The sequence below is a fragment of the Bubalus bubalis genome, chromosome 3, assembly GCF_019923935.1.
Source record: "Bubalus bubalis isolate 160015118507 breed Murrah chromosome 3, NDDB_SH_1, whole genome shotgun sequence".
Taxonomy (NCBI): domain Eukaryota; kingdom Metazoa; phylum Chordata; class Mammalia; order Artiodactyla; family Bovidae; genus Bubalus; species Bubalus bubalis.
Genome location: NC_059159.1, coordinates 125,100,176 through 125,116,193, shown reverse-complemented (window position 1 = coordinate 125,116,193; position 16,018 = coordinate 125,100,176). Strand labels below are relative to the sequence as shown.

General features: G+C 49.9%; 1 protein-coding gene across 3 annotated transcripts in view; it reads left to right on the top strand.

Moving 5' to 3' along the window:
- CORO2A (coronin 2A) overlaps window positions 1–16,018 on the top strand; it is a 65,175-nt gene that overhangs the window by 24,238 nt on the left and 24,919 nt on the right. For all 3 annotated transcript variants that reach the window (XM_006063445.4, XM_006063448.4, XM_006063447.4), the window contains one exon: window positions 15,536–15,736. In XM_006063445.4, the coding sequence (XP_006063507.2) occupies window positions 15,536–15,736 (201 nt within the window). The remainder of the gene's footprint in view (window positions 1–15,535; window positions 15,737–16,018) is intronic.

Sequence of the window (16,018 nt, the reverse complement as noted above, 5' to 3'; positions counted from 1 at the left end):
CCCTGAACTGAGCTCGCTGGCCTTTCCCTTCAATCTGGGCTCCCAGGGGGTAAGGATTGTTCCTGCCTCTGCCCTACAGCATCTGGTGCAGGCAGGGCTCAGAGAGGGTCCCAGGGATGCTACCTGGACTCACTCTGGGCCCCAGGTCCCTGCAGCTGGGCAGGGTGATGTGTGGGTCCACTGACAACAGAGTTTAGGCCCCCTGGCTGGGTGCCCATCCCAGGGCTGCTTCAGTCCTCCCCCAGGGTCACCTTGGGGCTCTAAATGAGGCATTTTCCCTTTCGGGGTCTCAGTGTCCCTCTCTTTCCAAAGACAGATCCAGAGGCTGTGCCAGAGAGTGGATGGTTGAGCAGGAAGTGAAGCTACCAGATTTTCAACCTCCAGGAGGCATCTTTAAAAAGTCTCTGTGACCCTTGTCTCTCGAAACTCCCAGATAAGGAAATTGTGGGGCAATAAATCTTTGTGGAGTTTTGGTCAGGGCCTGGTCAGGGGGCATAGACAGGAAGAAGCCCTGCTCTGTTTCTCCGGAGGTCAAGGTAGGAACAGCTCTGGGGACTGGGGTGGCTGCCAGGCTCACAGTCCCACTGCCCTTGTGGCCCCAGGGTCTGGCGCCTGCAGGCTGCAGAACCCTCAACGGATGGTTCTAACAGGTGGGTAGGGCAAAGGCATTACGTTTTATGAGTAGACAAACAGAACCCAAGAGGGGACAAGTTTGTCCAAGGTCATGTAGCAGATTGGCATCAGAATTAGGACTCTCCAACCTGACCTCCTGTGGAAGTGAGAGGCCCAGTCCCTGGCTCCTGGTACCCAGAGAGAGGGTGTTCAGGAGAGGTCTGTGGAGTGAGTGAAAGCTCAGAAGAGCAGCTAGGGCAGTCTCCTTCTGGGTACCTGCCTGTGGGGTCTGGCCTGTGGGTGGCCAAAGCTGAAGGGAGAGGACCACTTGGGCTTGGATGGCTTGGATGAAAGAAGGAAGGGACACAGGGAACAGGACAGGAGAAATGGAATGAAACATCCATCAACTGAACTTCTACTTAGTACTGAAACCAAGCAGGACCCTGTGAGGCCCCCCGGGTCTCACAAAAAGCCTTTCTGGCTCTCCCATTTCTTATTCGTAGGATAAAGGCTTCAGTCTCCTAGATCTTCCCAGAGTTCCAAAGGGCAAATGCAAAAAGCTATTAGTTAGGGAAATAAGGAATTCAGAAACAAAGGAGAAACGATCAAGAAACTAGAGTGCAGTGGTTTAGACTCCCAGCTCCCAATGCAGGGGGCCTGGTAAGGGAATTAGATCACGTGGGCTGCAACTAAAGCTTCCTCATGCCGCACCTACAAACCCCACAAGCTGCAATGAAGATCGAAGATCCTGGGTATAGTAACTAAGACCTGGCACAGCCAAATAAATAAATATTTAAAAAAGAAAAATTAGCTGTCATGTAGCTAAAGCAGGATCCAAGTTCCTCCTCAAGGGATATCTAAAACAATGCCTTTGTGCTCTTCTGTGGGAACTAAGGCCCCCACCCAGGGGGAGGATGGAATCTTCAGGCTGGACCCAAGATTCCTGGAACACCTCCCTGTTACCTCACCACCAGTCAATCAGAAAAAAGTCACACACCTTGCAGCCCTCACCCCAAATTTTTCCTATTAAAAACTTCTCCCCCAAAACCATCGGGGAGTTTGGGATTTTTGAGCATGAGCACCTTGCTTGGCCCTGCAGTAAAACTTTCTCTCTTCTAAACTCCAGTGTTTCCGTACTTTGCATTGGTTTAGCTTCACCATGCATCGGGCACATGAACTTGTATCCAATTACAGTACCAGACACGGGCAAGGCATTTTACATCTGTTACCTCCTTTAATCCTAGATAAGGCCCCGTGAGGGAGACATGTGTGTTAGTCACTCAGTCATGTCCAACTCTTTGCGACCCCATGGACTGTAGCCCACCAGGCTCCTCTGTCCATGGAATTCTCCAGGCAAGAATACTGGAGAGGGTTGCCATTCCCTTCTCCAGGGGATCTTCCCAAACCAGGGATCAAACCAGAGTCTCTCACATTGCAGGCAGACCCAGAGACAAATGGGGATCCAGGATTTGAACCAGGTGCCTCCTCTTCCCCTCCCTGAGTAGCAGGATGGGGTACTTCATGGGCTAGAGATACTGCCCAGGCCTTGGAGCTTGGGAGGCTCCCTGGGGGCAGTCCTATTTGAACCAGCCCAGAAAGGTGGAATGAGAGGAGGGGGCATCCTAGGAACCCAGCTGAGGGCCAACCTTGGCATTACCTGGGCTGACTTGGGTCTAGGCCGAGAGAAGGGCTGTGAGCAAAGATGGGGTGTCTGGGAAAGCCAACACTTTGAGGGGAGCTCAGATAAATCAGTGTGGCTCAAAGGGCAGTGTGTGGAGCAGAGGGGAAGGCTATCAGGAAATGAGCAGGGGCCTCAAAACACAAGTCTAGCAGAGGGCTTTATCCTGAGGACAGAGGTGATCTGTGAGGCGGGGATAGGGGGAGCTCTTAAGGGAAATGACAGGGTTAAGGTCGGGGCAGAGTAGGAAGCCTGGGCTGGGGTGAAGGAGAAACAGAGTCAATGAGAAAAAAGGCTGACCAGGCCTTGCACAGCTTAAGCGAAGGGTCAAGAGTAAGGGCACCGTGGGGCCAGGAGGCTGGGTCATCTCAGGAGATGCCCTGCTCCCCCCTGGGGCCCAGGGACCTGGCTCTGGGCAGTGTCAGATGTCCAGAGGAGGCACTCGCTCAGGCCTAATCTCATCAAGAGGAAAAAGGCCTTGGCTCTCTCGGACTCAATCTGCATTTCCTGTGGGCCTGCGGGGAGGCATCTGTGTGGACCAGAAGAACCGTAGAGCTGGAGGAGGGGTGACAAAGGCAGAGGCGGGAGGGTACTGAGGCAGAGCGGACCCGGGGACAGCACTGTGTCTACATGCTGGCTGCAGGGCTCCGCAGCCTCCGCTGCTGTTGAACACAGGCAGCTGAGGACTGGCTGATGAGGGAATCGTCCCCAGGCAGCTTCTTTCTGCTTTCCGGCCTGGGCTGTGCCCGTGTGAAAGTGAAAGTGTTAGTAATTCACTCGTGTCTGACTCTGCAACCCCATGAACTGTAGTCCCGCCAGGTTCCTCTGTCCATGGAATTCTCCTGGCAAGAATACTGGGATGGGTTGCCATTCCCTTCTCCAGGGGATCTACCCTACCTAGGGATCAAACCTGGGTCTCCTGCACTGCAGGCAGATGCGTTACTGCTGAACCACACCAGGGAAGCCCTGGCTGTGCCCATGGAGAGAACCAAAGGGCTTCCTCTGCCCTGCCACCCTCCCCTCCCACTCCCACCAAGACCCTCAGTCCCCTCAGCACAGGGGCAAACTAGGCTGCTGGCCTCTGCTACCAGACCCAAGTCAATGTGCCCAATGCACAGTGAGGCCAGACATACCGAGAAGTCAGAATTTGGAGCAGAGAAAGGTTTCTTACAGGGGCAAGCAAGGAGAATGGGTGGTCCTTGCTCAGAAGACCCAAACTCCCTAGTGGTGTTTAGGGAAGAGTTTTTATAGGCAACATTTAGGGTGAGGGCTTCAGGGTGCGTGACTTTCTTCTGATTGGTTGGTGGTGAGGCACTTGAGTGGTGTTCCAGGAATCTTGTGCTCAGCCTAAAAGTTGGTTCAACCAGGTAGGGGGGCCTTAGTTCCTGTAGGAGAGCTCAAAGATATATTGTTACGTATATCCCTTAAGGATGAACCAGAACTCTGCTTTATCACTGTGCTATTGTTTGACTGCCTCTCCTTTCTTTCTGCATTCCCTCACCTCCAAGATTAATAAGTGTTTGAATCTGCCCTTTGGAGCTAAGGGGAAGTCTAGGAAGCTGCAGGCTTTTGTACCCTAGAGAGCGCCGCCAGAGACATGCACGAATATATGCCTTTCGTCTCCAGGTTCTTCTGGATCCACGGGGGTTGTTAGTTTTTCATGTGGCTCATCAATGTGATGATTACTGAGGGTCAGAGTTCTGCACCTAGCAGGCTGCTTTGCCCTTTCTGGTTTGGGATTTTTACTCACATCCCCAAAATGTTGGGCCCTCAACACGTCCCTGTCATGTACTAAATCACATTTTGTTGTTCAGTTGCTCAGTCGTGTCCGACTCTTTGCGACTGCATGGTCTGCAGCACGCCAGGCTTCCCTGTCCTTCACCATCTCCTGGAGTTTGCCCAAGTTCATGTCCCTTGAGTCAGTGATGCCATCCCACCGTCTCATCCTCTGTCATCACCTTCTCCTCCTGCTTTTGATCTTTCCCAGCATCAGAGTCTTTTCCAACGAGTCAGTTCTTCGCATCAGGTGAACAGTCTCAATTTGCACATCTGCCAGCCAAGATAAATTCCAGTGAAATAATTCTGGGAGGTTGGTAGGACTGGCGTCTCCTCTCTCCTTTTGACCTTTCCTGAATTCTTCCACTTGGTAGTAGTTTGTTAGTTCCACATTCCTTACCAGGACCTCCTGTTTAAGACAACTCATGCAAGTGGTTACTATGGAACCTAGCCAGTGTGGGCGGTTTCAGTCAATGGTTCCCCTGACATTCACAGCAAACATTTGTTGGGAACAATGTGCACTGGCATTGGTCCATGTACTCTATGGATTATTTCTTCTAATTGTCAGGGCAGCCCCATAGGAGAGTGTCGACCCAGGACTAAACTCCTGGGTTCTGGATTCCAGCTCATCTGTGTACTTGCTGCATGATTTTGGGCACGTTACTTAACCTACCAGTTTTCTCATCTGTAATAATGTAGTGATAATAATGTTGCTCTGGGACTCCTTCCAGAGCCCAAGAGTGGGCTCTTGTCTAACACTCAAAGATGAATTGTCCAAGGAAACACATGTGCTGAGAAAGCGGAAGACTTTATTGGAAAAGGGCACCTGAAGGGAGAGCAGTGGGGTGAAGGAACCCAGGAGAACTGCTCTGCCACATGGATGGCAGTCTCAGGGTTTATGGTAATGGTTACTTTCTGGGTTGTCTCCGGGCAGTCATCTTCCTTGTGCCCATATTTGGTCTGACTCAAGATCCTTCCTAGTGTCACGTGCATCTCTCAGCCAAGATGGAAACCAAATGTGCAAAGGTTTCTGGGAAGTTGGTAGGATATATTAGGGACTGGCGTCTGCGCCCTCCTTTTGGCCCCTCCCGATTTCTTCAGTCTGGAGATAACATGTTCCTTATTGGGCCCTCCTGTTGTGAGATAACTATTGAAAGCGGTCAATATTGTGCCTGGCCAGGGAGGGCAGCTTCAGTCAATAGTTCCCTAACAGCTATACTTACCTGGTGAGGATCAAGTTAGTACCTGGAACATACTTCACATATAGTAAGCAATGTGTGAGCTGTTATTTGTTATTATGCTTGATTTTACTAGTGAGAAATAGACATGTTAAGTAACTGGCCCCAGGTCACAAAGGCACAGTGGACATGTTCTGTAGTTATATTGTTCAGTTGAGTACCTGGTAGCCATGTGTGACTGCTGAGCAATTGAAATGTTGCTGGTGCAACTGAGGAGCCAATTTTATATTTTAATTCATTTTAATTGATTTTAACTTTAATTTAGAAGCCATGTGTGATTAGAGACTCCCATGTTGGACAGAGCTGGTGCCTGGGTCCCTTAATGGATGATCTAAGTGAGTCTGATGTGCATTCAAAATTGCAAACCACTGCTCTGTGCTCTAGCATCCTTTTAAGATCGTGGCATCTCATCCTTTCCTGCTCTCAGCCACGTCCCTGAGAAGTACACATAGGTGGAGAACAGTGACTGAACTGCCCCCTTACCCCAGCACTCAGCCCTTGGATTGGCACAGAATAAGCACTAAGTCAGTAGTGGATAAATCTGCTGATTGAATTAAATTATTCCCTGATGCTCGGTGGTAAAGAACCTGCCTGCCAATGCAGGCGACTCAGGTTCCATCCCTGAGTCAGAAAGATCCCCTGGAGAAGAAAATGGCAACCCATTCCAGTATTCTTGCCTGGGAAATCCCATGGACAGAGGAGCTACAGTCCATGGGGTGCTAAAGAGTGGGAACACAACTGAGTATACAGCATGTACCCATATTCACCTCTCTTTACAGACCTTGGGACTTCCCTGGTGGCTCAGATGGTAAAGCATCTGCCTATAATGTGGGAGACCAGGGTTCGGTCCCTGGGTTGAAAAGATTTCCTGGAGAAGGTAATGGCAACCCACTCCAGTATTCTTGCCTGGAAAATCCCATGGATAGAGGAGCCTGGTAGACTACATACAGTCCATGGGGTTGCAAAGAGTCGGACACGACTGAGCGACATCACTTTCACTTTACAGACCTTGGCTTTTTCTGCTTAGAGATGTTCTGTTCTTTGATTCAGTATGATGGGCTCTTTAAGAAGTCGTTCTGGAGCCTTCCATCTCATAGGCAAGTTGTCAGAGTCAAGGCTACTCATGATTTATGGTAGAATTGTTGCATGTGAATAGGATAAAAGTTTTCTGGAGGCCTCTACGGTAGGTGGCAAGGTGACCAACTTTTCCCTGTTTGTCCAAAAGTTTCCTGATGTTAGCACTGAGAGTCCTGCATCCCAGGAATACCGACCCCACACCCCAACCTGGACAAACTGGAACAATTGGTGTCACTGCTTCTGTGGGGGGCAACAAGGACTCTCCTTGTTTCGAAAGAGGGAAGAAAACTAAGCCTGTGGGGTGAGACCCTGAGGTCCCAGTTCCCTGGATTCTGCCCCATCCCCACCCCCCTCCCCCATCACTTCAGACCCTGTCACTGGCCTGTTGGAGGCAAAAATAAAGACACCTAGTGCCAAGAAGTGGCAGCTAAGCCAGGGCCTGACTTCAGAAGTAGCTGAGACCTGTGGTTTCTTCTTTCTGCCTGGTAATAAAGGAGGGCTCTGTGGTTAGGCAGAGACCTGTCTTGATAGCAAGGGGGGGCCTCGACCTCAACTGGGCCTAGGCTTCCTGAACCAGATATCTCACCCGGTCCTGGGGGTGAGGGTGGGGGATCTGAGAGGGTGAATTAGAAAGGAATTAGAAACTTCCTGTCAAGTTTAGGGTCAAAGCCAGGATCAAAATAAACTCTGTGATGGAAAGCTGAAACCGTTTACCTCAGACTGGGACTTGAACCCATGTGCTGGGATTCCAACCCAGCCAAAACTCAATATATGGGACTTGAACCCAGTCAAAACCCATGGTCTTCCAACTGCGATCACAGGCCTGGTTTCAGAGCCAAATGAAGCTCAGGTTCTTGATGTCTCATCTCAGAAACAATTCAGTGAGAGACAAACTGGTAGGTGAGAAGTGGCTTTTATTCAGAGAGAAACACGCTCCACAGAGTGTGGGCCGTTGCAGAGGGTGAGTGCAGCCTCGAGATACAGTGTGGTTAGCTTTTATGGGCTGAGTAATTTCATAGGTTGATGAGTGGGAGGATTATTCCAACTATTTTGGGGAAAGGGTGTGGATTTCCGGGGTTGGGCCACTGCCCACTTTTTGGTCTTTGACGATTGACCTTGGAACTGTCATGGCACCTCTGGGTGTGTCAGCTAGCTGATGTGTTAGTGAGAGTATCCTGAGGATCAAGGTCTAGTCAGGTTGACTTGCCTTGAACAAGTTTGGTTCTATCTAATCAGTTTACGTTGTGCCCTTGGGCTATGACATAATTTCAAAGGTTGTGCCCTGCCCTCTTCCTTCCTGTTCCATAACTGTCAACCCAGGATTGAAGTCAAGATCTGGGACCTATCCATAATTAGTGTTAATTCTTGGTCTTTGTAGATCACCTTTAAATACAGTTATGATCATCTTTTTTTACTTTGTGAAGCTAAGAAACTTTTGATTCTAATCTTCTATTAACTGTGGCTGAAGTTAAGTGTGGTGATTCATACCCTCCCAGGAGGTGTGTCTGGAGGCAGCTTGATGACCACAAAGTTGGGTTTTAAGGGAAAGAATAAAGTGTAATTCCAAATATTAGATGTGGAACACAAGCTTACTAAGGGGACAATAGTAGCCTGGAATCGGTGGATAACCCTCCCCACCCCTGACATTCGAAGACCAAATCAGGTAATTTCATTCTCTCTCTGCAGCCAGGATCAGCACCATTAATGAATAATCTGCTATGCTGCTTTGTACCACACCCAGTTTGGATTCGGTTTCAGCCACCCTGCAACTAACCCTTGTCCTGCAATGATGCAGGGCTGGGCTAGGAGGACAGGCCCTTGGGGCCAGGCAGGACAATGTCTGAGTCTCTGTGCCCTATCTATGTCTCCATCTCTCTCAAAAGTCCCAGGGGAGCAGGAGTTGGGAAGAGGGGCGTCTAGACCAGGTAGTGGCTTCTGCTTACCCGCTCCGCTGCTCCTACTCCTGTGATCTTGCTCAAGTCGCTCCCTCGGCACCGAATGAGGACAACAGGCCTCAGGAGGGTTGTAGGGGCATCGAGCTAGTCCACTGTCAGGCAGTAAGAAAGAAACCCAATGGAGACTCCCGGGTGGTCCAATGGTTAGGACTCCGTGCTCCCAATACGGGGGAGGGTGTGGGTTCAATCCCTGGCCAGGGAACTAAGATCCTGCATGCTAAGTGGCCAGCCAAAAAATAAAAAGTTTGTTGTTGTTTTTTTAAAAAAACCCTCAATAGGATGTTAAACCCGGTGATGACTAATCTTTTTGCAGGGCAGGGAATTCTCAGCCCAAAGAGCCTAATCCTGTGGCATCTGGCCCGCTAAGCACCCTTGGGATAGCAGCAGCAGAAGGAGCCACCCTCTGCTTTGTGCCCCAGGGAGCTGGCCTGCTCCACCTGAGAAGGCCTGCCATGGCTTTGATGTGGGCCCAGCTGGATGGGACCAGGCAGGATGGGACAAGTGACATGGGGTAGACCTGGCCCAGATCTGTGCTCTGGCCCAGCCTGTGGGCAAGGCCTCACAGTGCTAAGGGCCCACTATAGTACTCATTTCCAGGCAAATACCTGCTTGTGGGGAACGTAAAGCTCCTGCTTTCTGAGTTGCTGAGTCCTGAAACTCACTCGTGAACTGATAAATACATGCACGCAGGAGCAGTGCATGTTGTTCGGTCACTAAGTCATATCCAACTCTGCGTTAGTCAGGAGTGGTAAGCGATAGTGAAAGTGAAAGTCACTCAGTCGTGTCCAACTCTTTTTGGCCCCATGGACTATACAGCGTGGAATTCTCCAGAATACTGGAGTGGGTAGCTTTTCCCTTCTCCAGAGGATCTTCCCAACCCAGGGATCAAACCCAGGTCTCCTGCATTGCAGGTGGATTCTTTCCCAGCTGAGACACCAGGGAAGCCCAAGAGCCACCGGGGGTAGGGTCTGCTGGGTGACAAATACCTCTGCTGTTTCTCAGTGGTTCACTACACAAATGTAATTCTCTGTCACGCTGTGTGTCCAACATGAGTCAGTTGGCAAGAGGTACTGTGTTCACAGAGTGCCTGGGGGACTCAGGATGAGGGAATCTGCACCATCTGGAACCTGTGGCCTGCTCATCCCTCCAGCCGAGGACGAGAGTTCTGGAGGGCCACAGGCAGGTGACATATCACGCCTGCCCACGATGCACTGGCTAGGACTAATGTGTTCAGTCGCGTCCGACTCTTTGCCACCCCAAGGACTATAGCCCACCAGGCTCCTCTGGCCATGGAATTTCCCAGGCAAGAATACTGTAGTGGGTTGCATTCCCTTCTCCAGGAGATCTTCCTGATCCAAGGATCGAACTGGAGTTTCTTGCCTCTCCTGCGCTGGCAGACAGATTCTTTACCACTGAGCCACCTGGGAAGCCTAGGCTAGGACTAACTGTAGGGCGGCTGGGATATAAGGGGAGTGATGGAGTGTCTGGAGCATCAGGGCCACAGACAGATGCCCCTCCCTCCCCTGCTGCTGCTATTGCTGCTAAGTCACTTCAGTCGTGTCCAACTCTGTGCGACCCCGTAGACAGCAGCCCACCAGGCTCCGCCGTCCCTGGGATTCTCCAGGCAAGAACGCTGGAGTGGATACTGCTGCTCAAGACAGGGGTGTGGGCCAGGAGCTGAGCCTGCTGACTTGCTAACCCCAGCCCAGGCCCCAGGCAACTCCTCAGCTGCCACTAATTACCTGCAGGTTGCCAAAGTGGCAGCTTCAGGGCACTGGAGCAGTGGCTGCATGGTGCTAGAGCAACTTTAAGGTGATACCGCAGGTTCCAGGGCAAAAGAGAAACCCCAGCAAGAAGGTAGGAGGGGCGAAATAGCGTTTAGAATCAAACCCCATACCCGCCAGAGACGCTAAGAGGGCTCAAACAAACCCTGTGCGCACCAGGACCCAGAGACCCCACAGAGACTGAGACACAACTGTGTTTTAGTGTCTCCTACAGAGGTATGGGTCAGCAGTGGACTGCTGCAGGGGCAGGGGCTCTGGGTGCAATACACCTGCGTATGGTATAAGGCCTCTAGGAGGAGGTCACAATTAACCCCACCAAAGAGCCCCCAGAACTTACACAGGACTGGGAAAAAAGACTCTTGGAGGACACAAACAAACCTTGTACGCACCAGGACCCAGGAGAAAGGAGCAGTGACCCCACAAGAGACTGACCCAGACTTGCCCATGAGTGTCCAGGAGTCCCTGGTGGAGGTGTGGCCTGCTGCAGGGTTGGGGGCACTGCGAGCAGCAGTGCCTGCATGGGACCTTTTGAAGGAGGTCACCGTTATCTTCATTCAGTTCAGTTCAGTTCAGTCGCTCAGTCATATCTGACTCTGCAACCCCATGAATCCCAGCACACCAGGCCTCCCTGTCCATCGCCAACTCCCGGAGTCATTCAGACTCACATCCATCAAGTCAGTGATGCCATCCAGCCATCTCATCCTCTGTCATCGCCTTCTCCTCCTGCCCCCAATCCCTCCCAGCATCAGAGTCTTTTCCAATGAGTCAACTCTTCACATGAGGTGGCCAAAGTACTGGAGTTTCAGCTTTAGCATCATTCCTTCCAAAGAAATCCCAGGGCTGATGTCCTTCAGAATGGACTGGTTGGATCTCCTTGCAGTCCAAGGGACTCTCAAGAGTCTTCTCCAATACCACAGTTCAAAAGCATCAATTCTTCGGCACTCAGCCTTCTTCACAGTCCAACTCTCACATCCATACATGACCACAGGAAAAACCATAGCCTTGACTAAACGGACCTTTGTTGGCAAAGTAATGTCTCTGCTTTTGAATATGCTCTCTAGGTTGGTCATAACTTTCCTTCCAAGGAGTAAGCGTCTTTTAATTTCATGGCTGCACTCACCATCTGTAGTGATTTTGGAGCCCAGAAAAATAGTCCGACACTGTTTCCACTGTTTCCCCATCTATTTCCCATGAAGTGATGGGACGGGATGCCATGATCTTCGTTTTCTGAATGCTGAGCTTTAAGCCCACTTTTTCACTCTCCACTTTCACTTTCATCAAGAGGCTTTTTAGTTCCTCTTCACTTTCTGCCATAAGGGTGGTGTCATCTGCATATCTGAGGTTATTGATATTTCTCCCGCCAATCTTGATTCCAGCTTGTGCTTCTTCCAGTCCAGCGTTTCTCATGATGTACTCTGCATATAAGTTAAATAAGTAGGGTGACAATATACAGCCTTGACGTACTCTTTTTCCTATTTGGAACCAGTCTGTTGTTCCATGTCCAGTTCGAACTGTTGCTTCCTGACCTGCATACAGATTTCTCAAGAGGCAGGTCAGGTGGTCTGGTATTCCCATCTCTTTCAGAATTTTCCACAGTTTATTGTGATCCACACAGTCAAAGGCTTTGGCATAGTCAATAAAGCAGAAATAGATGTTTTTCTAGAGCTCTCTTGCTTTTTCCATGATCCAGCGGATGTTAGCAATTTGATCTCTGGTTCCTCTGCCTTTTCTAAAACCAGCTTGAACATCAGGAAGTTCACGGTTCACGTATTGCTGAAGCCTGGCTTGGAGAATTTTGAGCATTACTTTACTAGCATGTGGGATGAGTGCAATTGTGCCGTAGTTTGAGCATTCTTTGGCATTGCCTTTCTTTGGGATTGGAATGAAAACTGACCTTTTCCAGTCCTATGCCCACTGCTGAGTTTTGCAAATTTGCTGGCATATTGAGTGCAGCACTTTCACAGCATCATCTTTCAGGATTTGAAATAACCCAACTGGAATTCCATCACCTCCACTAGCTTTGTTCGTAGTGATGCTTCCTAAGGCCCACTTGACTTCGCATTCCAGGATGTCTGGCTCTAGGTGAGCGATCACACCATCGTGATTATCTGGGTCATGAATATCTTTTTTGCATAGTTCTTCTGTGTATTCTTGCCACCTCTTCTTCATATCTTCTGCTTCTGTTAGGTCCATACCATTTCTGTCCTGTATTGAGCCCATTTTTGCATGAAATATCCCCTTGGTATCTTTGATTTTCTTGAAGAGATCTCTAGTCTTTCCCATTCTATTGTTTTCCTCTATTTCTTTGCACTGAGCACTGAGGATGCTTTCTTATCTCTCCTTGCTATTCTTTGGAACTCTGCATTCAAATGGATATATCTTTCCTTTTCTCCTTTGCTTTTCGCTTCTCCTCTTTTCACAGCTATTAGTAAGGTCTCCTCAGACAACCATTTTGCTTTTTTGCATTTCTTTTTCTTGGGGATGGTCTTGATACCTGCCTCCTGTTCAATGTCACAAAACTCTGTCCATAGTTTTTCAGGCACTGTATCAGATCTAATCCCTTGAATCTATTGATGCTTTTGAACTGTGGTGTTGGAGAAGACTCTTTAGAGTCCCTTGGACTGCAAGGAGATCCAACCAGTCCATCCTAAAGGAGATCAGTCCTGAATATGCATTGGAAGGACTGATGCTGAAGCTGAAACTCCAATACTTTGGCCACCTGATGCGAAGAACGGACTCATTGGAAAAGACCCTGATGCTGGGAAAAACTGAAGGTGGGAGGAGAAGGGGATGACAGAGGATGAAATGGTTGGATGGCATCACCAACTTGATGGACATGAGTTTGAGCAAGCTCCGGGAGTTGGTGATGGACAGGGAAGCCTGGCGTGCTGCAGTCTGTGGGGTCGCAAAGAGTCGGACACGACTAAGGGACTGAACTGAACTGAAGGGAGACCATTATCTTTGCTCCTCTTTCCTAAGACAATCTATAGGACTTATTTCTCTCAGGACCTGGTGTAGAGAAGAGCCATGTGGCTCCTTAGCAAATGGTGGCATTTGTCTTACAGGCACTGAGTACATAAATCCCTTTTTGATTTGTTGCCCGTGTTGAATTGACAGCTAGGAAGCTCAGACACAAATCCCCCAGGCCCACCTCCTCTGTGTACAGGATCGGGCAACCCACATTCATAGCTTTGCTCCCTCTACATTCCTAGTGATCTCTTTTTTCCTGATTTTCCCTCTGTCCCTATTTCCTCACCAGGGCTTTTTCTTTTTATTTCCTTCTATCTGTGTTCTCTCTATTTCTGTAAGGCTTCTCGCATCCTTTCTGGGATCAAATGGGCATTAATTAAGCAGCCCCTGCATTCTGTGCTGCTTCCCGTAGCTCTGGCAAATGCCACCAGGGTTTTGGGCAAAGCTCCCAAAAGGAGGGTTGAAATGTCTGAGCTTCACAGGACAGACCTGCTGCCATGAGGCTGATGGGCTACCTGGTGCTGTATAAGGGGCTTGGCTCATGTGTCAGGCCCCTGATCACTGTGACCTCCTGAGGTCAACTGCCTAATTTTGTGCCTTTGGACTGAGCACAGAGAAGAGCCTCAGGGCAGACCACCCAGGCTGGGTCAGCACCAGCCCTGTCTTTACCTCTCAGTCAAACATGCCTTTTCCTGAGAAGTGCCTGGGAGCATGGGGTGGGCAAAGCACTGTGCTGGGCATTCTTGGGGCAGCCCCAGGCCTTCCGTTGAGGAACCTGCAAGCTGGTAGAGGAGCCCTGACACCAAACTCCAATTCAGAGCAGGGAGGAGAGACAGAAGAATGAGATCTCTGCTACTCGGTTTGGCTTTGGTGGAGGCCGCCTGGGAGCTGGGGTAGAGGAGAGACGAGTACAGACAACCAGGGCCTGGGAAGAGCAAGCCAAGCAGAGGGAAAGACAAGAATGAAGGCCCAGAGGACTGAAAATGCACTAGGTACCAGGGAGACTGGGTAGTGTTCTTTATCTGGAAGGTGCCGTTTAGAAGATGAGCAAGAAAAAGGGAATCTTGGAATATGAGGTGGGACCCAAGCTGAGTTTGGCCTTGATCCTATAAAGCAGCAGTGAATGGGGAGCATCAAAGGGAGCTCTGAGGTTAGGGCCTAGGTTGGAGGAATACAGCCAGGCTTGCTGTGCAGAACAGTCCTTCTGGCTGCATGGGGAGAGAGGGTGGGAGGGCCCAGTGGGTCAACAAGACCAAGAGGAAGGGGTTTGAACTGAGCAGCAGCAGGGGCAAGAGGAGGCCACATGGCACCATAGATTTGGCCACTAATGAGCCCTGGGTCCTCTTAAGGCCATTCATGATATAGCCCTGCTTACCCCTCCAGCTTCTGTTCTCCTCATTCACATCATCCAGTTTACATGGATACGTGTGTGTGTATTTATTTTTCTTTTTAGCATCTTGCTAATCTTACATATATAGCATATATAGTTCTCCAAACATTCCATTTTGGCCTCTGTTTCAGGGCCTTTGCTGAGGCTGTTCCATCTGCCTAGGACACCTTTTCCCCAGCTTACCCTGGTCTAGCTTACATGGCCAATTCCTACCCATCCTTCAAATCACAGCTCACGTGTCACTTCCTCTGAGGGCAGCAAGTCCTCCCTGACTGCCATGTACAAACCTCCATTATTACCTATGATACACTGGGTCCCAGTGGCTCAGACTCCCCTAATGGCCTCACTCATGGGACTCTTCTCTCCTGTAAGGCTGGGCTCAGGCTTGCTCTCTCCAAACCCCCAGTGTCTGGCACAGGGCCTAGTCGCACTGTGGTGCTCAGTACACATTGAGTGAACAAATAGAAGGCTGGATGAGGAGTGAGGGAAGGTCAAGATGCCTGGATGATAATAGTGGTAGTAATTATTACTATTGAGCAAGGGATCTTAGTGTATCATCTCATTTAATCTCATGATGCATCTGAGACAGATACTTTCTTTATCTCCATTTTATAAATAAGCAAACCAAGACTTCAGAAATTGTTATTTGCCCACCCAACTGGTAAGCACAGAACTGGAATTGGAACCTCGGGCAGGCTGGCTCCAGAGGATGCAGTGTTAACCCACTTAGCTGGGCTGGGCTTGGTAGGGAGGCTGGGCTGTCTGGTAAGGTGCTGGATAAGGAAAGGGGTGGGGTGAGTTCTCTCCAGTTTTTCTGCTTTTTTGTGTTTGCACTCGAAGGAATGAAAAGCAAACTGTACACCATCTCACCAGGCCCTTCCAAATAGCCACAATTCTAGCCTTTTCACCGGGGCACCTTTCCTAGCATGCCACTGTCCTCATAGAACTGACCACTGTTCTGCTCACACCCTCACCTTGAGAGGAGGTGAGACTCCATATGTCCTGTTCTCAGTTGGTGAACCTCATGTCTCTTCTGTCCCACGTGTCTCTCACAGATGTCATGGCACCCCCAGTACCGGAGCTCCAAGTTCCGCCACGTCTTTGGCAAACCAGCCAGCAAGGAGAACTGCTACGACTCTGTACCCATCACCCACAGCGTCCAAGACAATCATTTCTGCGCTGTGAACCCCCACTTCATTGCAGTCGTGACTGAGTGTACTGGTGGGGGTGCCTTCCTCGTCATCCCCTTGAACCAGGTAAGGACGCCTGCTAGGCCCAGACCCAAACAGCTCTCTGGAGGCAGCACAGGACAGAGGGAAAGTAGAAAGAGCCTCAGTTTGGATTCCATACATGGGTTCAAGTCCTAGCCCTGCTGTGTGACCATGAATAAGTCATTTCACCCCTTTCAGTCTTGGTTTCTTCATTGGAAAAGTATTCCTCTCCTGGGATTTCAGCTTCTTGCAATTGTTTAGGACTCCTATGGGGAGTCTTACGTTTAGGACTCCACTGCAAATTCATTCCTGAATAACATTAAATGC